Here is a 20013-nt window from a genome sequence, read left to right as displayed (position 1 = left end):
ACTGGAGGCTTGCACTGCAGTAACGTAGCGTGAGGAGCAGCTCGTGGCTCTGTGGGGATGATTCACTGTAAGAGTCAGTAATTTGTCTTTAGTATACCTGGCAGCACTGAAAATACACTGGGTTGCTGGAGGCTAATGTTTTTCAAGAAACCTTCAATGAAGCAGCATTTGCTCTCCCCAAGATGAAATAAATCCTTGATTATGGTAATAAACAAGCATTAAAAATAATCAAGTATTTGTTAACTCATCATCTACCTAGCTGTTTAGTTTACAAGAATATCCCTATTTTTAGAGTTTATTGAAAATGGCTGTTACTACACAAGATTTTTCTCAACCAGTTTCCTGTTTTTTAGAGGATGTTAGACTGGTCACTTTCTGAAATGTCAGGATGCCATTTCTGGGAATGCTACTGAAGTCTGCTGTTTCAGATGCATTTATCTTGGTTCTTTATTATCTGGTATAATGCAGCTGATTTTTGTTGTCCAGATACATTGCTAAATTTCATTCTGTTTCAGGTTGAAAGTTACTTTTTCTTTATGTAACAGTTCTAATTAAAAAGATCAGTCATGATTGGATTGTTCTGGGAACTCTTCATAGAATGTTGGTGTTGTAGACCCATCAAAAACCCAAACTAACCTGGCTGGAGTTGACTCTGCTTTAAGCAGTGGGTTGGACTGGATAATGTCCAGACATTGCTGCTGTCTTCAATCAGTGGAGTCTGATGCTAAACATTGGAGTAAATTCCAGAGTTTGGGCAGCATCTTGGATGACTCAGTAATATAAGTTTTAATGTACAGTAAATCCCATTATTTACTAATGGAAGATTGAAAGATATTCAGGTAATGAAGCCAGGACAAGAAATTACTTAAAGTAGTAAAAGGAAAGTTTCTTTCATTTGAATAATCTCTGGTAATTTTCAGGTGATGAAAGAAGAGTAGTGACTGTGTTAGGTTCTGTTGTAATGAATTCTGTCTATAAAACAATACTTTGTAGAAGTCATTTGGGAAGTCGTTGATTAAAAGCTCTCCCTAAGAATTTCATCACCTGACTGCTGAGGTCTATTGCATGGCTGAAACCAAATGCTCTTGCTATAGTTACTCAAATTCAGGATATGGTATGCCAGCATCCTATAAGATGCTGCACTTCTTAATTTATAGTACCAGAAGTGACTTCTCTTTGATGGAGATGGAGATACCTGCATAGTTGCCAGCTGACTTTTGGACTTAATTTCTTGCCTAGCTTCTCATGATCATTTTTTATGAAGAATGAACAATGGAGTTTTATGTGAAATAGCTTATGGTCACATTTAATGAAATCAATACTGTATCATATTGCAGAAAAATTGTAATTCTTGGTCTTAATTGTTCAGCCAGATCTTAAAACATTGAGTTAAAGGAGATTGGGAACTTGAAGATTTAAATCTCAATTCCACATTTCCATCTTCTTTCTGAAAAGAAAACCAAAACAAGACTTGAAAAACAAAACCACATCTTTGGTCACAAACAGCATTCATTGGCACTTCCCTCTCATTTTAACTTCCCTTTTAGTGAATTCTTTTCCAGTTGTTGTTTGTTGTTCCTCTCTGACATGCTACTCTTCTTTCCTTAATGCAGTAAAATAAAAAGGAAGATTATAATTTTGTATAATTGCATTTTTGACCAATGTGTATGATCAGAAGGCTGGCAATTGAGCCATCATCCCCCATCATATTAACAAAAAAGATGTGCTTTAGTCCTTTCAAGATCAGCTCTTCTCAAGAACTGCTTCTCGTGGTTGTTTTCCAAGCCTGTGCTGCCAATTGGCACATTTTCTTTCTCTGTGGGTATGCAAAGAAAGTAAATGTCTTAAGTCAGAGAGCTGCAGTGCTTAGTAGAATACATGAAATAAATGATTCTAATTGCTATATTTACTGGAAAATCCTTGCTATCTAATTCTAATTGTTTTTAACCATTGTTTCATTATCAGGAGAAAAAACAAAGGAAATTTATACAAAGATGGGAAGAAATGATAAGTCTGCTACTTGACTAGGAGCTGTACTCAGGAATAATCTAGGATTATCTTTTCTATCAAGCAGCGATGTTTCTAATTATTTTCTGATCCCTAATATTGTACAGGAGGAATTACCAGTCTGTAAAAGAAGATAAGCGGTAAAGGAATCCCTTCCTTAATTTTCTTGAATATATTTAGCTTTTTGCAGGAGAAATGAATAATAATAATAATAATTTTTTATTCCATTTAAATAAGAGAAAATGAGAAAAATAATAATTACATACAACCTGGTAGCAATTAACGGAAAAAAAAATGGAGCCCAAGGTAAATCTCTTCTCTGGGAACTCGGTTAGTGCATCTTTTCTGCTTAATACAGCAAGAGAGCACTGTATTGTTGACGTGCCTTTTCTGACTGTGCACCTGGGCACATGGACAGTGCACACAGGAGAGGGCAGATGCACATAAGCCAGAACCATTTTGGTTTTACAGTGCTATTTCTAGTCTACTGCTTGCAGTAATTAGGAAGTGAAATAGGGGAAAATTTGCAGAGTTCCTGTAGAAAGTGTGACCTGAAGGAGTCCAAACAATGAGTAGGTAAAGGGAACGGGGAATGCTGTGTGACTGCTCGTAGCTGTTTGCTATGGGGTATGGTCATAATGGCATCTGTGATGTGTCCTGCAGTTGGCAAGGAAGTGGAGGTTTTATTGCTTAGCTTTCAAGTAATCAAGTTGAAAAACTTGTTTCTAATTTGAAAATCAAGAGGCCTAATAATCTTTTGAATTCTGTCAGCCTCCTCCTGTGTCCAGCTGTGCGGCTGTACGTTATAGCAAGGTTTCAAATGCAGTGCACTGGGATGTGGTAGGGGATGCTGACACATACTGCCGGGGCTGGCAGCAGTTTTTACCTGTCCCCTCCTGAGCAGCTGGGGAACAGCTGACCAGATTGTTGAGATGAACAATTATCCTGGATCCCAACAGGAAAGCGGAGTGCTGTTGCATGTGAGTGAGCATGCAGAATCTGAACAAAGCCTGGGTAAGGCTGCCAGCTCCTCAGGCTGTTTGGCTCCTCGTTTATCGTGGTCCTTGGAACACCTGCCTCTCTCAGCTGTAAGAATGGAATTTTTGTAGAGCAAGACTGCTCAGTGACTGGTACCTCCAAGTTCTTCCCAGAAAGACTGGGAACAGCGGATCTGAAACTTTCAGAGTTTGGTCCCAAGGCTGTCTTACAGAGCTGGCAGGGCATATGCCTGTGTTTTGTCAGAAAATCTGTTGTGCTTTCTCTGTTTCCATGGAAGATTCTGCTTTTGATAAATTGGCAGAATTTAATAGAGGAAAGATTCCTCTGGAGAATTTCCAGCTATATTCCTGATTTCTGATGTTGTGCTGCAGTTCTTGCTCTGTTTTCCAGTTAGTCTGTAGCATGTTAGTCAATGCCATTTAAAATGTCTGATAGATTTATAAGCAAATAGTAAGCCCTTTTTTTCTCATTCCATGTCTGGATGAAATGTGATTGGCAAAGGTCAGATATTAAAATTTACTTGTTTGGCATTTATTCAGATGCAGGTCTAGTAAAGTACTATGACAGATCTATTACAACTTAAGTAAAATTGGGAGGCTGAAAGAATGACCAGGAGGAAAGGGTTTAGATTTTTGTTTTGACCACTAATTAAGGAAGGAAGTAAATTTTTTTTTGTCCTCTACCTTATTCTTGTAGTGAAGAGTCTGTGTATATCTGTGATTCAGATCTGTGGGCCAGTGTGTAAATCTGGAATCATCCATTGCTGGCAAACAGCAGGAATATGACACTGTCCTCATATTCCCTGTGGCTGAGGAAGTAAATGAGGTGGAGTGAATGAGCAGTGTCCTGGGATTGCTCTGTAACACAGTGCTCCTGTGGGACTCCTAGGAGCCACTGCTGGGAATGCAGTGCTGGGAATGTCTCTGGCTGCTGCAGAGATACAGATTTTTTAGGTGGTTTCTAGGCCAGAATGGCTCTTTGCTCCTTTGCCCAAATAACACATTCTGAGGCAAGAATGATGCAGCAAGGCACAGTCTGATCAACAGTCTGATCAGCACCAAAGGCTTCTTTGCTCAGCTAGAAGAAGGAAGTAACATGCAAATTAATAGTGAAGAAAAGGTGGAAATCTGAGCACTGGAAGTAATTTAGAAGGAAATAATAGGAGGAAAACTAGAGTCCTTTCTAAATGGGGGACAGGAAGTCAAAAATACTCAGTCTTTCCTACCTACTTCAGGCTTCCTGTGAATAGTTAGCTGGAAAAATTAATGCAGTCAATAAAGCCAAGTGAATATGTGCCAGAAAGAGTTCAGGAATATTTAAGAAAGGAGTTTGTAAACCATTGACCTTGATTGTAAAAATCTGTGAGGAATGAGTATTTCCAGGTGACAAAAAAGCCAAATTTATCTTAATGGATAAATTCCTTTATGTAGGGAATTTATAGGTCAGTCCCTCTAACTTGGATAACTGTGAAGAAGCTGCAGGAAATACTTATATATTCATTTGCTAAAACTGCTCAGGATAAGAAGGTGGTGCTGAGCCACAGGCATCTATTTTGAAAGTATGTTTTGTCAAATACATGTAGTTCTTTGACAGAATAGCTGGCTGGGGATTAAAAGGGAAGTTGTAAACTGCTGTAATGTTGCACACAGCAATGCACACTGACAGGATGTTTTCCTGGGCAAACTTGAGAAGCACAGTTGTTGTATAATGAGGGAAAATACAGGTCACTGAAAAACAGTGCTCCTAGTGAATTGGTATTTAATCCATTGCAGGTCAATTTGGAATAGCTAAATGAAGTGTGATTCTGCAAGGACTGGCCTGGGACCCATGTGTATGGTGTACTTTCATTAGTAATGAAATAAAAGTAAATAAATGGCTTAGGGAGTGAAGAGTGGAAATAATTGAGAATTTGAATGATGCTACCCTGGTGCAACTTCAAAGTATTTTATAGGTCAATAAAAACATTGCCCCTCTTTTCTTCTTATTTTTTTTTAAGTTTGGGGAAATGGTCTGAAATCTGCAGATTGAAATGATAAGTGCCAACAATTACTCTTGGGAAGAAGTTCACCGAGTTCACTGTATACATAAAAATGCAGGGTTTGTGGTACTGCTCTACAGCTCCCAATGCCATATGAAAATCAGAAATGAAATGAACTGTCAGTAGGGCTCAGCTCAGTAGGAAATTTTAGACATCACAGCTTAAGAGTAACAAGGACTGATAAAAGGAACAAAATGAAGCAAGGAATTTAGAACTTTAAAAGTAGGAAGCAGCTGACTTAGCTGAGTCTGTGTAACTTAGGAAGAGGTGGAGGAGAGGAACATGCAGATATTTTCAGATATGGAAGAAGTTTTTATAAGATTTATGCTGATAAGTTATTCTCTGTATCCATTCAGAGGAAGACAAATGTAATTGGCAAAGTGCAAAATTTGTGCAGTATTGAGTAAAAAAACCCAGCCATGTAGATGAGCAAGCACTGGAACAGTCCCTTGGGAGGCCATGGAGAGTTGCTCGTGCACACAGGTGGGACTGGTTGGGCTGCCCAGCATCTGCCTGGGAGCTCTAGGAGCACCTGGGCTGTTTCGGGATGCTCAGGATGCAAAGTGACCATGAGCTCCCCCTTAGCCCCACTGATTATTGGTTTGCAGATTTATAAAAGTAATATTCCCAGTCTTCAGTCTGCGTTTTCGTACCACAAATTGCTTTTTTTCCCACAGATTGGTGTAGGTTTGTAACAGTGAATGCTTCTTCTATGCAGCAATCAAAACTTGAGTGAAATTTGGTGGGGCTTTTAGATTTCCAGGCCATATACAGATAATAATCTGTCCTTTCTACAGTTTTGTGTTCAAGCATCTGGGGAAGGCTGGTCAATAAAAGAAGCTATTAATAGTGGTAGGCATACTAGGAGTTTATTTTCTTATGAGCTATTTGCATGAAAATAGTGCATTTAACAATGATTCAGCTTATCATATCAGCAGGAGTTTTTGTATCCTGACAAATTTATAACTATATTGGAAAGATTTATCTAAATGTAATACTTCAGGATCGACCTAACCATTTTGCATCCTCTAATCTGTTCATAAACTGGAATTTAAGTACAAGAAATAGAAAATAGGAATTTTGCTCTACAAGATTAAAACTTTAGCAACCAAATTGCATTTGTGTAATATGTGAGCTGTTCTCTCATACTAACGTTTTTTTCTGAGGAGAATGGATATGCATTATTAAAAAAACCCCAACCAACCAACTCTTTCTATGATTTGGTTGTATGGCAGAAGTCCCCAGTAATTTCCTGGTGTTAGAATAAAATCAGGCTGGAAGCTGCCTGCAGCACGTTGTGGCTGAGGGACACCTGGGGGGCAGGAGGCTGCCCAGGCTGGCATGTCCCTAGGGAGTGCACTTTGCCTGAAACTTGAAGGGAGGAAATTTTCCCAGGGCTCTAGAGGAGGCTCTCCAGGACTGATGGAAACCTGGGTGCTGCTGCAAGGGGCTGGACTGGGAGGGGTAAGGAAAGAGTAACCTGCTCATGTCAGGATGGAGGTGAGGGGGATGCAGGCACTGCAGTCACTTGGCCACCTGAGTTTTCTTTCTCACAAAGTTGCCATGGTCCATAGTCTTCCTGTTCGAATAACCAGAAAGCTGCAGCAAACCCAGGTGTAGAGATGGAGGATGCCTCTGCTCCAGACAGCCAGAAGGAGAAGCTGGTCCTGTGCCTCCCCAGGACCCTGCCACGCCCTGCCTTGTCCCTAGCACAGAAAGGTGTCGGTGGTGGTGGGGTTTGGTGTGACTGATTGCAGTGCTCCACTCCTCAGGAGCTTCTGCCGAACAGCAGGGAGAGTTCTTGTAGGAGGGCTCTTTGTCTGCAGAAAACAGCACCAGGCAAACTGAGACGGGCACGGTATTGAAACTGTGTCTCCTGCAAGGTCCTTGGTAGTCGTGGGTTGGTTTTGCTGACTGGAATTCAAGAACAACCTAAAATGTATCTTTGTAAAAAGAAGACACAAGACAGCTTTGCAGTTCTTCCAGAATTTTTACTGGTGCTTTAGGTACAAAATAATGGGTTTATTCTGGAATAGACAGTATGTTTGTTTGCCTGATCTAGATGAAACAGTTTTTTCTCCTCCTTACAATTGAGTTTGGTGGTTATAAAGGAGGAATGACTTCATTATGTGTTGAACTGACTTTTTTGCAATAAACTTGAGAATCTAAAAGCATACTATCAAATGTCACTGTTTTATGTGATGTATTTCACAGTTTAAAACACAATTTTTTTTCCAGAGTTGAAATTAGAATTGTTGACATTAAGGAAATGAAAATGATTGATGAAGTGGTTTTACTTGACCAGCTGCTAATGATTTCTCACTCAATATCTCGTTAGCTTGTGCTGAAGCCATACATATGGCAACCTTAGAAAATAGCCTGAAGTTCCTGAAACTACAAAGAAGAAGAATATAAATTATTCTGGTGCTTTTGATCTATGAACTGTGATATAAAATGTGACTTTTGATGTTCTGGGATGATGTGATCGATAGCATAATTTTTGTTATTAAATTGTTTACTCTTTACTGAATGTTACAGTGCATTATATTTTGGCTCAGAGGCAGGGAGAAAGGTCACTTAATTTCCTTGTTGGCCACTGCAGCCCTTGCTCAGGTGGAGCTGTTGGGGAGGAAGGGAGAGCACATTTTCATTGGGAACAGCTGAAAATGCTCATCTGAGAGAAGCTTCTGGAGCTTCCTAAGCTGGGGACTGGTCTCTCTTGGAGGAGACTGTGGAGAAAGAGGGGTGTGTTTCTGTGGCTGCTGAGGGAGTTTTGCAGTTGTGGTATCTCAGAAGCCTTGCTGAGAATTCCTAGCCTGAGAACAGGTTTGTAGGAAAGGAAGGGTCCATGATGAGCAAGAGAGGGGTTGGCTGGCCAACACCTGGATTTTCAGTTTCTCCTGCCCATCAGGAGAGCGGTGTTGCTCTCTCAGGACTGTGTTGCACTAAAGCACAGCTCTGATTCAGTGGCTTTTTGCTTCTCTCCAGGACAAGCTGGAGGAGGCTGTGGTCAAGAAGGGGGCAGTCTCTGGGAGGCTGCCAATAGCCACTTCTCAGTGATACAACGTTGAAATCCCTAAATCACCACATGGATGAGCTGGTTTCTGCAGTGTGAGAAGGAAGGAGAACCCCTCTAATCAATTCCTCATTGATTATAGGGAACACCTCAAAAAGCTGCAGGTGAGCATTTAACTATGGGAGCAGCCAGTGTGTTGTGGCTGTTGCCTCTGTCCAGCTGTGCTGCATGAAGCTCTCACTCTTATCTCCAGTGCTGACTCCCAATTATCTCCTGTACAAGTGCAAAAAACCTAATACCTGAAAATGTCAACTCCTCTAAAGGCAGTGGTGAGCTGCAGCTGGCTTTAATGGAGCCAGAGCATCACCTAGACTGAAGGAGTTAAGCTCAGCTCTTGAGACTCTTCATACTTTTTTAAGGAGTGTGGTCTATATTGAATATTTTAGGCTGTTCTTTTTTGGTTTTTGCCTATATTGTCTGATAATCTGGTTTAGTGTAGTGTCTTACAAACTTCATTTGAAAAATATGCTTGGTATTTTTGTTTAAATACTGTCCTGGTTATATCTCCCCTTTTTCTTTCTTTGACTGGTGCTGTGGTTTTGATGTTTCTGCTGACATTTATGATGTAAAATGGAAGAATTTCTGCAAAGCAGAAAGATGAAATTATGGTTTGACCTAGTGTTGAAGCTGAGCAAATTAGCAAAAGAAAAACTGTTGATAACCAGTGAGAATTCATCATATTTCCCTCACACATTTTTTACAAGTATTTGGTTGCAGCTGAAATTTCTGACCAGGACTAGACCCTGTCTCTTTTGGCCTCAGACTGCATGTAATTATTCACAGTATGCCATTTCTTCTTAGAGGAGGCCTTATTACCCACAAGCAGATGTGATCTATCATCTTTTCCTTCAACAATTCCCCTTTTCCCTCTACCCTGAAATAAATCAGAAGAGATTTATAATATTCTGCAGCCCATAAAACCTGCTTCATTATCCTTAAATCACATATATCTGATTGCAAAGCTCTTATTTTTATAAAAATTTTGGGAGCAGAATATTTTATGGAGTTTGGTGTACTTTTACTGGAGGCAAAAAATGCATTTTTTAAACCTAATTTTTGCAAGTTTTTGCTGCAAATTAAAAGCTCTTTTAGACAGAAGGAAAAGAGTGGATCTACCTTGAGATGTCCAAAGAGAAGGAAGTATTCAAGCTGAAGTGATAACATCAGTGCAGTGGTGCTGTCTCTGTTGTCACTGTGCTGTTCTGATGGAACAAACACCTTTTTTACAGCCCAGGCATCTTTGGATGGAGATGTTGTTTGTTCACTCCCCTGCTCCAGGGGATTCCATTTGTTTTCAGACCAACCATTGTGAAGGAGCGACCGGATTTGTGCTCTCCCATTTTCATTCCTTCCTGTATCCTTCCTTAATCCATTACCATGATGGATGGTTACAGTTCTGTCAAGTCTGGCTTCACTGAATCCTTGGGATCTTCCTTTTCCATCCGCATCTCTATGGTTTTTCCTCCTTTCTTTCCATTTTACACATCTGTTCCTTCTCCTGTTTAGACAGAATGAATTTGTTTTCCTCCTTGGGTGTTTTTCCTAAAGATGATTTTCAGTGAAATGCTGATTTATTTTTGGGCAGCTCTAGTGGAGATACTGGCTTTGGGTGAGAAGCAACTGTAAGCTTCCCAAGGGATGTTACAGGGACTTCCTCCATTTCCCCTCATTGCTGATGTGTTTAATCCCTTCAGTCACACTGAATTTACAAAGCAAGTCCTGCTATTTCACCTTGGGTAACCACTGATGCTGCAGTATCTGTAATAAAGATTTTGTATTTATGATGCTTTCTTATTTTTTAAATGATTTTCCAATGTTAACTTTATTAACTGGTAGTCCAGAAAACTGATGTTAATGGAAAAATACACCACTGCAGCAGACCAGTGATGAGCTCTTGGTGGGCAGCATTGTATGTCTTTACATCTGACTGAATTAATATTCATAGGGGCAGTACTTTGGTGTCTTTACATATATTGTTATTTATTAATAATTCTGCCTTTGATTTACTTTTCCACTTCCCTTGGTTTCTCTGAAGTCCTCCTAGGGGAAAGAGGCCGTAGCAATGTTATTTTTAACATAAAAGCACTTGATTGAGGCTGTAATGTAGGTCTACAGAGCATCATTGTATTCAGTTGCCTCCCTGAGAAGTTTTGCAGATCCGGGTCTGTCTTCTTTTTTTTGGGGGGGGTCACTTAGTTCCTGTGTGTAAGGCCAACTTTGTTATCCCTGTTACTGGTTTACATTCAGATACAATGCTGCTGGTTACTGACATGTTCAGGAGATACTTGGTACTAAAGCAAATGGAAATGGTTTTCACTTTTGGAAAGGCAGATCCCATTCTCTAGTAGTTTGCCTGTGTATATCCAGTCCAGACTTAAATTTAATCCTTCTCATCTTCTGTTTTGTGTTGTGCCTTGTTAGCCTGTACCTGCTTTTAAAAACCAGCCTGAACTATCTTCTCTTCAAGGTCCCTATACATTTTGAAAACACTTTTTTTTCATTCCTGAAGCATAAGTTAGTTGCATTTACAGCCCCTTTCCTTACATCCTCTCTCAGGAATAATGCTGAATTATTTCTGCATTTAAATCTTCAAATTTTAGCTAGCAGTGTGAGTCTTTCTTTGGGTAACTATTGTATTTCTGTGGCATTAACAATACCCCTGCCTCCTCCCTCCTTATTTTGTAAAAGAAAAACTTATACACAAACTCTCAAAACAAGTTATTAATGCTTATTTCTGGGAAGCAAAAAAGAAACAAAACAAAACAAAAAAAAAAAAACCCACAAACCAAAAGCCAAAACCTTTTTCAAAGAATAATTCTGGTTTATAGTAAGATGCTTACAATATTACAAGAAGGAATCTTAGAATGTAATTTAGCAGTATAAAGGATCTAAGTTCTTCTACTTCAGTGGGTGTTTTAATGTCTTTGCTAAAGAAAAGGTAGAGCCTCAAAGTGCATGTAGGTAGGGAAGAAAGGAGAGAATGAGTGCCAAGGCGTGTGAGTGTGGCAGAGGAGGGATGGGTTCTGCAGTGCAGATCACAGGCAGGTCTTCCTGCCCCTTTGGGATCCAGGGATCTTCAGTGAGACTGTTTGTAGGTTCAAGGAGTCATTCAGAGAAATAAAGAAATGGAAGAAAGTTTCGGGAAGAAGGTAGCATTGAAGTGACTATTTAAGCCAGAGACAGGATTATACAATAATGTATAACTATTGTATTAAACAATTGTATTACATTATTGTATACAATAATGTATATTTATTGTATTAGACAATACAGTATAATTATTGATTGGACAATAACATTTATTCCCACTCAGGTTCACGAATTCCATTCCATTGAGGTAGATGCTGTGTTCCCCAGAGACTGAAGGGGTTTTAAGAAGTTAGAGAAGCACCTTGAGAGGGACCATCTAGTTTTTATTTATGCCTCAACCTATGTTACACATGAGGTGAAAGATCCCTGTCCCGGGAGAGGCTTCGCCTGGCAGGAGTCGGGGCAGAGAGAGCCTCCAGGGTCGGTCTGTGGGTGCCCACACACACGGGCTCGTGGGCCGGGTGCCCGGGAGGTGCAGCCGGGGAGGAACCGTGCCCAGCCCGTGGCAGCGGCTGGCTGCGGCAGCTGGCTGTCCTGGGAGTCTGCTGGCCTTCCTTCCACCCTCCAGTGCTCCTGCTTCCCTGCCCGCTCCGCTCCTGCGGGCCGGCCCATTGCCGCCACGGCGCTGTGCTCCGCCGTGCGTCCGGGGCACGGCCCTGCGTGTCCCTGCGTGTCCCTGCGTGTCCCTGCGTGTCCCTGCGTGTCCCTGCCTGGCCCTGCGTGTCCCTGCGTGTCCCTGCGTGTCCCTGTGTGTCCCTGCGTGTCCCTGCGTGTCCCTGCGTGTCCCTGCGTGTCCCTGCCTGGCCCTGCTGTCCCTGCGTGTCCCTGCGTGTCCCTGCCTGTCCCTGCTGTGCGTCCGGGGCACAGCCCCTGTCCCTGCGTGTCCCTGCGTGTCCCTGCGTGTCCCTGCGTGTCCCTGCCTGTCCCTGCGTGTCCCTGCGTGTCCCTGCCTGGCCCTGCTGTGCGTCCGGGGCACAGCCCCTGGCCCTGCGTGTCCCTGCGTGTCCCTGCGTGTCCCTGCGTGTCCCTGCCTGTCCCTGCTGTGCGTCTGGGGCACAGCCCTGCCTGTCCCTGCGTGTCCCTGCCTGGCCCTGCCTGTCTCTGCGTGTCCCTGCCTGTCCCTGCGTGTCCCTGCCTGGCCCTGCCTGTCCCTGCTGTGCGTCTGGGGCACAGCCCTGCGTGTCCCTGCGTGTCCCTGCCTGTCCCTGCCTGGCCCTGCGTGTCCCTGCCTGGCCCTGCCGTGCGTCCGGGGCACGGCCCCTGGCCCTGCGTGTCCCTGCGTGTCCCTGCGTGTCCCTGCGTGTCCCTGCCTGTCCCTGCGTGTCCCTGCCTGTCCCTCCTGTGCGTCCGGGGCACAGCCCTGCCTGGCCCTGCGTGTCCCTGCGTGTTCCTGCGTGTCCCTGCCTGTCCCTGCGTGTCCCTGCGTGTCCCTGCCTGGCCCTGCTGTGCGTCCGGGGCACAGCCCCTGTCCCTGCCTGGCCCTGCGTGTCCCTGCCTGACCCTGCCTGTCCCTGCTGTGCGTCCGGGGCACAGCCTCTGGCCCTGCGTGTCCCTGACTGTCCCTGCCTGTCCCTTCGTGTCCCTGCCTGGCCCTGCTTGGCCCTGCCTGTCCCTGCTGTGCGTCCGGGGCACAGCCCCTGGCCCTGCCAGGCCCTTCGTGTCCCTGCCTGGCCCTGCCTGTCCCTGACGTGTGTCCCGGGCACAGCCCCTGTCCCCGCGTGTCCCCGCCTGTCCCCTCCTGTCCCTGCCTGTCCCCTCCTGTCCCTGCGTGTCTCTGCCGTGCCTCCCAGGCACAGCCCCTGTCCCTCCTGTCCCTCCTGTCCCCTCCTGTCCCCTCCTGTCCCCTCCTGTCCCTGCCATGCCTCCCGGGCGCAGCTGCCTGTCCCCGCCTGTCCCCGCCTGTCCCCTCCTGTCCCTGCCTGTCCCTGCCTGTCCCTTCCTGTCCCCTCCTGTCCCTGCCTGTCCCCACTCCCCCTGCTAAGCTGTGGCTGACACAGAGCCGGGGCTCTTGTGGTAACGCTGTCCCTGTCTTCTGTTTCTTTCCCCCTCTCTCTTTCTCCTCTCCCTGTGCCTTGTCCTGTCCCTCTTCAGTAGGAGCACTTACCTTTTTTTATCAAGAAAAGGTTCTCAGATATAATATTGCCGCATTTGCACTTTATTTATGTCCAATAAATCTGTCAAAAGAATCCTCCCCGGCTCTGGCACGGCGGAACGGGACACACCTACACCCCTGTATATAAGTTGTTTTTGCTTTGAGATGGGTAGGGCAACGTTCATTCTTTCCAGAAACTTCTAAAATTTCTGTTACAATCACTAGATGGAAGTAGAATTAGGGCAGTTCATACTGACATTTGTTAACCATATCTCTTCACAGCTTTAGCGTGCAAACAGATTATAAAAAACCCAAAACTTTACATCACCTTGTGTAGTGGTAGAATAAAAAAAAAAGGTTGATTTTTATTAGCATAGTCTAGCATTATTATATTTATGGATCTATATTTGCAAGAGCTAGTGATGAAGAAAAGGAGTCAGAGAAGGTGCAGCACGTGCTTGGTTGGCAGCAAAGTTGCTCAGCTCTGGAGGTGATACCTGAGAGGCATTTCCCTCCAGGATCTCAGTATGAATAGTTCTGTTTTAGTGCTGGCAGTCTCAGTTGTGACAGCTAGACTTTGGAGAGGGCTAGACTGCAGAAGGCAAAGAGAGGTATGAACTGTCTAGGAAGTGCTGAAGTAGAAGACAAAAATAAATCTTGTTCATGAATCCTATTTGCATATTTAGATACACCATTGATAGCTGTATTTTTTCCTTTCCTGACAATGAGAATAAGGCTTTTGGGCAGTGGAGGCTGGACTAACAGTGCAAGTTTACAGGTTCTTTAAAAATAAAGTTACCAACAGCAAGACATAAAAGGGAGGTGCATCATTATTACTAGAAAAATAAATCACTTTCATTATTTCTTTTGAAAGCATAAATTACAACAAACTATTCAATATGAATTGTTCAGTTAATGGCTTGCCATGCCTCATTTATGATCCACTCTTTTATAAAACTACTGAAATTATTGAAGTGCACAGTGCTGCAGAGACACATAATTTTCTTTTAATGAGTATTCTCAGCAAAAGTTGATGAGGTTTTGTTCTCTAAGAAACACAGAATTAGTGTATAACAATGTTTAAATTATTGGGCTTTGAAATATATTTCATTGAAGCACTCACTCTGTGATTAGATTGTGGATAGAAGCACTGCTGAAATGCATCCACCTTAAAAGTCTGTTTCTTAGGGAATACAAAGTGGGAAATAGTCTCTATGAAAGCCGGAAAAAACATACTCTTGAATACCTGCACGCTGAATTCTTCCGGTGTTTATTAGGAGACCATCCATTCTGTTCATGTCAGCTGACCTAAGGCAATTAATAAGGCAATCATCACACGCGACTGTTAATCCAAACCAATGCTATCTTAATGCAGCACTAATTAATGCTCTTTTGTGTGTTATTAGTGTTACGTCTGTCAGGGTGGCACTTTGAAGTGTCTCCTGTCAGGAGTGTGTGGGAGGGCTGGGGGTGTGAGCTGTGTGTCACTGGCTCATTTGCTGTCCCACAGCAGGAGCTCCTCTGTGGTTGCCATCAAACGAGGCAGTTCTTAGGATGGGTTATTTACATACCAGATTGATGGTGATCAAGCAGAATAGAAGCTCCGCGCCATGTGGGATTTTCACATTTGTATACACTGCACTTCAGCTTACATAAAAATTCTTGGCAAAGTTCTAGTGGTAAAATGTTAATTTCTTGGGGGTTCATTAGAATTACATTAATCATGAGCTCTGATTATATTCACGTAATTCTGCAACTTTATAACTGAAATTAATCAGGTTTTCTAATTAGGTAGAACAATAAAATGGAACCTGGCCTTGTTATTTTATAATAGAGCTATTAATTCACTCAAATGTTAGAATTTTTTGAGGAATTTAAGGAACATCTGCTTTTAAGTATGGATCATTATGGTCAAACTTGTACCTGTTGGAGCTTTGTAAGTATCTTCTGTGTTAAAAAATGCTTGCAGTACTTCTGACAAGCAGGTTTGTTTGTTGACTGTTGTGATGGACTTGAGACACCTGGGAGAAAGCACTTGTCCTTTGTGGTTAGCTGAATCTTGATTATAAGATACACACTCCCCCGCCCTCGCTAGGAGAAATCTCAGGGTTCCAGATGGAGTCTGCCCTCTGGGTGACTGAGGGGATGCTGACCATGCTGCCTGGAAGGCGGCAGCGTGTCATCACTAATTACGCCAGGGTTGTGTTTCTGTGTCGAAAGCGGAGATTATTCATTCCTGCCCGATCCAGGAGAAGGGGCAGCTTTCCTTGCTCAGCAGTTGGAAATGTTACCAATTGCTGTGGCCTCAGAGAAGCTGTGTGCACATTCAGAGAGGGGCTGGTTGGGCCACGTTTGGCTAAGGAAGTGCCTGGACAACAGAGAGTTGGGATCTGTGGGGCTTGCCAGGGAATGACAGCTGTGTGCTTGCCCCAGTCCTCAGCTCTTCTTTGGGTTTCACCTCTCAGCTGCTGTGCCAGGCGGGTCATCGAGGCTGGCTGTACCTCTGATGTGACCAAGTAAAGCCATTACTAGACTCAGCCTTTACTGGTTAGATTTGCCTTTAGGAAGCCCAGGCCCTGAGACCTGTACAAAACCGTGGAGCAGAAAGACCTTTCGCTCAAGAGAGGAGGGTCAGGCTGCAGGACGTGAGTTAAGCTGTAAACTTTTTCACCTGTTCATCAGACCATCTTTACCACCACAGCTGGGAATTGGATCCAGCTGCTTGTGTGTGACACTGTACATGATCATATAATTAATTGACATTCACCATCTTTGAGGACCTTCATTGCTAATGTAGCAATATCAAGAATTTATTACAGTCCAGTGACACTGGAATCCTGGCTTATTTCTTAGGTCATAGTGTTGCCCTTGCACTTCTATTTTGGTTTTTTTTTAGCCTTCATGTTATGTTTTTTGCACAATTTCTGTTCTCATATCCAGTCTGAGGATTGGAAATAATAAGGGATAAAACATGCCTTGGGAGAGAAGGAGGGAAATGGAGGGACTCTGAGTAGAGCAAGCCTAGTACACAGCTTCTGAGGCTGGCATTTTCCATTGGTTGTGTGCTGCCAAAGGAAGTCTGATATTTATGACGTAAACTGAAAACTGTGTATATTTTGTGGATTTTTATGTTAGAGGTGTCTCTCAGATCCCTAGAGAATAGTTTGTACTGCAGATTTTCATAACTTTTTAATTGAAGCATTTTCTTCCTTGTATAGATGGTGCTTTTTTTTTTTTTTTTTTTTAATTTACTGTCTTGAGATACATGCAGGAATTTGTCACATTAGTCATTCATGTTTCTGTACACCCCCTTCCCTAGGGAGGAGCTCCAGTCAGATACTTGGGCTTGCTTTGCTAATGGGTGTTTCAGCCCTGTGCATTGCTGGACAAGCAGGATCCACTGATGGATGATGGTGGGAATTTTGCTTGGAGCTAGGTTTATTTTTAAAATTGTCTTGGGTTTTTCATTGCTAGAGGTTATATTGTCTCTCGGTCTGTATTTTGCACGTGTAATGACTTCCCCCAGGCTTTTCTTGGTAAAAAGGCCTGCCAGGGTCTGGTGGTGTCACTTAACTGAGACAGAGGTGGATGCCATTGGCTACCCCTGTTCTTGTGTGTGGCTCTCACTGCAAAGGGAAACGATGCATGAGAGTGACCCCCTCTTAACAAATACTTGAACCCACAGACTCCTTTCTTCTTGCTAAATTAGCGAGGAGGCTGGGACTTTATTAGGCACACTGATCTGTTTTTATCCCTGGACCAAAAGCATTTCCTGTTCCTGTGCAGCCAGAATCAGAACACAGCTGGCAACAATCTGTTGGCAAGGTGTACACAGGCTAAGGTCAGAATTCAGGAGTGGTCTTCTTCTGGGTTAACCTAACCTAGGTTTTTTTCATCATGAGTATCTTTTAGAGAAGGCACCCACCTTCCATCTAGCTTTCTTGAAGACACCTGCCTTACTGAGAATAACAAGTTTTGGGCTGATGTAGTCCATTTAAAAAGGGTATCCACTGAATATGTACAGAAAGGCGTGTTTTAACAGTCTGGGATTGGGGTGAGCACACACCCCCTGCTGCTCTGGGCCTTGGATGTTGGATCCATCTTGGGGAGCACTGGAGTGGCCTGCTGGGGTTACAGAGCCTGGTGTTTCAGATGCCTGGGAAGTGATGGTGAGAGTGTGAGGAATCTGTCAGGGGCTAATTCTGTGACTCTGCCATTTGTCCTGTGGCATCTGGAACTGGGGGTCTTTGATTCACGATTGAGGAAGAGAAAAGGGGAAATGTTGATGTGTATGTGAATATCTACCCAGCTGTGCCTCTGTGATCAGATACATCCAAAACTTCCTGTGTCTCTGCAGAAGAAAATACTTTCTCACGTTCCCCAGTCTAAGCTCTCCAGTGTCCAGCGCTGGGAATGGAACTTTTGAACACCTGGGCATTTTGAGTAGCTCCCTTAGTGCCAGGACCTTGTTCACACACTGCAAACACTTGAGGGCAGCGGGTCGAAGTACGGAGTAGGAAGGACAGAGAAAGAACAACTGAAACGACCTTTTGGGAGGGTGGTATTTGCTCCTTCCAGCTCAGGCCTGCTCCGCTAGCCAGAATGCCAAAACATTGCACCTCAAAACCAGCTGTGGAGTGATTCAGGCAATTTCTTTCTGCAGCCTGAATGCCACTGGGCTCCAGAGTGACTCCTGCATGTTTGTTGGCAGTGGACAATTAGCAAAATGTATTTTCAAGCTATGTGTAGGAAAATTCCAGCACTGTGGAAGGTGACCATAGATTCAAGAGCCAGTGTAGTGAAGAAATACAGAACTGAAGTGTGCAGGTGTAAGAGGTGTCTTAAAAAGAAAATGTTTTGAAGATGAAATAATTTATGCAAAATATGTTACAAAATCAAAGTGCTAATAAATAAGCAGTACAATGTATTCTCTTTTGACACTTTGTTTCCACTTAACAGGTACCGAATGCAGATTGATTTGTTTCCAATTTTTGAAGCTAATTTTCATTCTCTTCACCCTGTTTTGTACAAAAAGTTGCCCTCTAATGCTAAAATTCAGTCTTCTGCTTTGAAGCTACATGAAAATATGGTAGGATAAAGATCCAGAAAAATAGATTTGTGGTTATATAATTTCTCTTTATTATAAAAAAGTTGCTTCACCATATGAAACTTTTTTTCCTATATTTTGGAAGGCTTGTGTTCCCATTTTGTTTTTCACAGAGTCAGCATGATATAATGTCTTCCTAATTTCTGTAATCTTTTATGATTACAGGGTAGTGTGTAGTGGTATAAAAAGTTACTCTCATACAGTATTGAGAAATCTTGAAGATTTAAAACAAAAGAATGGGGTATAAGAATGCTTCAATCCAGATATTAAATGACAGACAAATAAGCAATGTAGTAATTGTTGAAGACTTAATACTACATTAATTTCTTTTTCTTTAAAGGTTTTGGGTTTTTTTCTTTGTTTGATTTATCAAAATGTTAAAGGACTGTAAACTTTTAGTATTTGTTCCAAATTACCAGATTTTTCAGCAAGTGGATGTTTCTTTTGAGTGACATTTTACATTCTAGGAGTAGTATAAGGATTGGTTTCTGTTGCCACTTCTGTCAGCAGCTGCCTGTGACAGAAGTAGGTTTTGGACCCCTTTGTCTTTAAGCAGAAATACAAATGCCTGATTTGGCAGAATCTCACAGCAGATTTTGTAGCTGCCTGTTGAAGTCTCCTGTCCTGTATTGTCTGGCAGAACAGTGAGACTTAATAAAATATCATCAGCCTTGACTAACAGTTGCATAACCAAGCTATGCTGTTAAAAATCAGGCTGTATTTCAAGGCAACAGGTAAGTTTGAGGAGAATTATTATTATTATTATTTTTTAAATTTTCATTTCTAGGAAAACTTGGCTATATATTTCAAGAATTTCTTAGAAGTTTGAATAGTTAAACCCTCCCTCTGGAACCAGTAGATAAAATTCTACACATTAAACACAGTAAAAATGGTGCATATTCTGCAAAGGACAGAATTTTAGATTAAAGTTGTCTGGGCACAAAAGCAGTAACAAAATGATCCCTACAAAACAGAGTAACTTAACACAAGAAGTAACTTTTGTTAATTTGAAGCTTTAGAAACTGAAGCTTGTAAAGTAAGATGTAATTAAATTATGGCACTGTACATACCAGTTGTTCTTGGTAATTGAAACTTTACAATATGAAAAATACATTACATCTGTACAGTTTATACAGGTAGGTAGGATGGGTTTTGAAAAAGATTCACTTTCAAGGGTCATACTCTAAAGTCAAAAAAATACTTCACAACTGAACTAATTACAAATTGTAGACTGGAAACAATTAATCTTTGTGACTGACTTTTAATTTGCACAGGGGTCCTACACTCCACAGAATTGTCTGCTCGCTCGTGTCCATAGCTTTACAGAGGATTTGGTTGCAGCCCCTAGGGCAGCTGCTGCCCGTGCTCCTTGATCCGTGCCGCCGTGGTGATTGTGCTCAGGTCCAGCTCGGCCTCCAGGCCTGTGTCCACTGCCTCCTCCTGCCTGCTGGCCTCGTAGGGCTTGTGGGCCAGCAGCTCGTGGTGCACCCCGCAGTAGCTCAGCGTGGGCTGGTCGTAGGCTAGAAACGTTGACACGTTCATGGACAGTGGGATCTAGGGCAAAAACAGAGGGAAAAGCACCAAATGACATTACCCAGTGGTTC

General features: G+C 42.8%; 2 protein-coding genes across 4 annotated transcripts in view; one reads left to right on the top strand and one right to left on the bottom strand.

Annotated features, from left to right (window-relative positions):
* The window catches only part of CTNNA3 (catenin alpha 3), a 427360-nt gene that overhangs the window by 91281 nt on the left and 316066 nt on the right, over positions 1 to 20013 (top strand). The window lies entirely within an intron of this gene.
* Positions 18733 to 20013, bottom strand: part of LRRTM3 (leucine rich repeat transmembrane neuronal 3) — an 84365-nt gene continuing 83084 nt past the window's right edge. For 2 of the 3 annotated variants that reach the window (XM_068196841.1, XM_068196840.1), the window contains one exon: positions 18733 to 19963. In XM_068196841.1, coding sequence (XP_068052942.1) covers positions 19754 to 19963 — 210 coding nt within the window. In that variant the 3' untranslated portion in view covers positions 18733 to 19753. The remainder of the gene's footprint in view (positions 19964 to 20013) is intronic. The other variant, XM_068196842.1, reaches the window with a different exon arrangement.

Source organism: Anomalospiza imberbis, chromosome 8 (genome assembly GCF_031753505.1).
Source record: "Anomalospiza imberbis isolate Cuckoo-Finch-1a 21T00152 chromosome 8, ASM3175350v1, whole genome shotgun sequence".
Taxonomy (NCBI): domain Eukaryota; kingdom Metazoa; phylum Chordata; class Aves; order Passeriformes; family Viduidae; genus Anomalospiza; species Anomalospiza imberbis.
The sequence above is the reverse complement of the archived record's forward strand: the minus strand, read 5'-3'. Positions and strand labels throughout refer to the sequence as shown.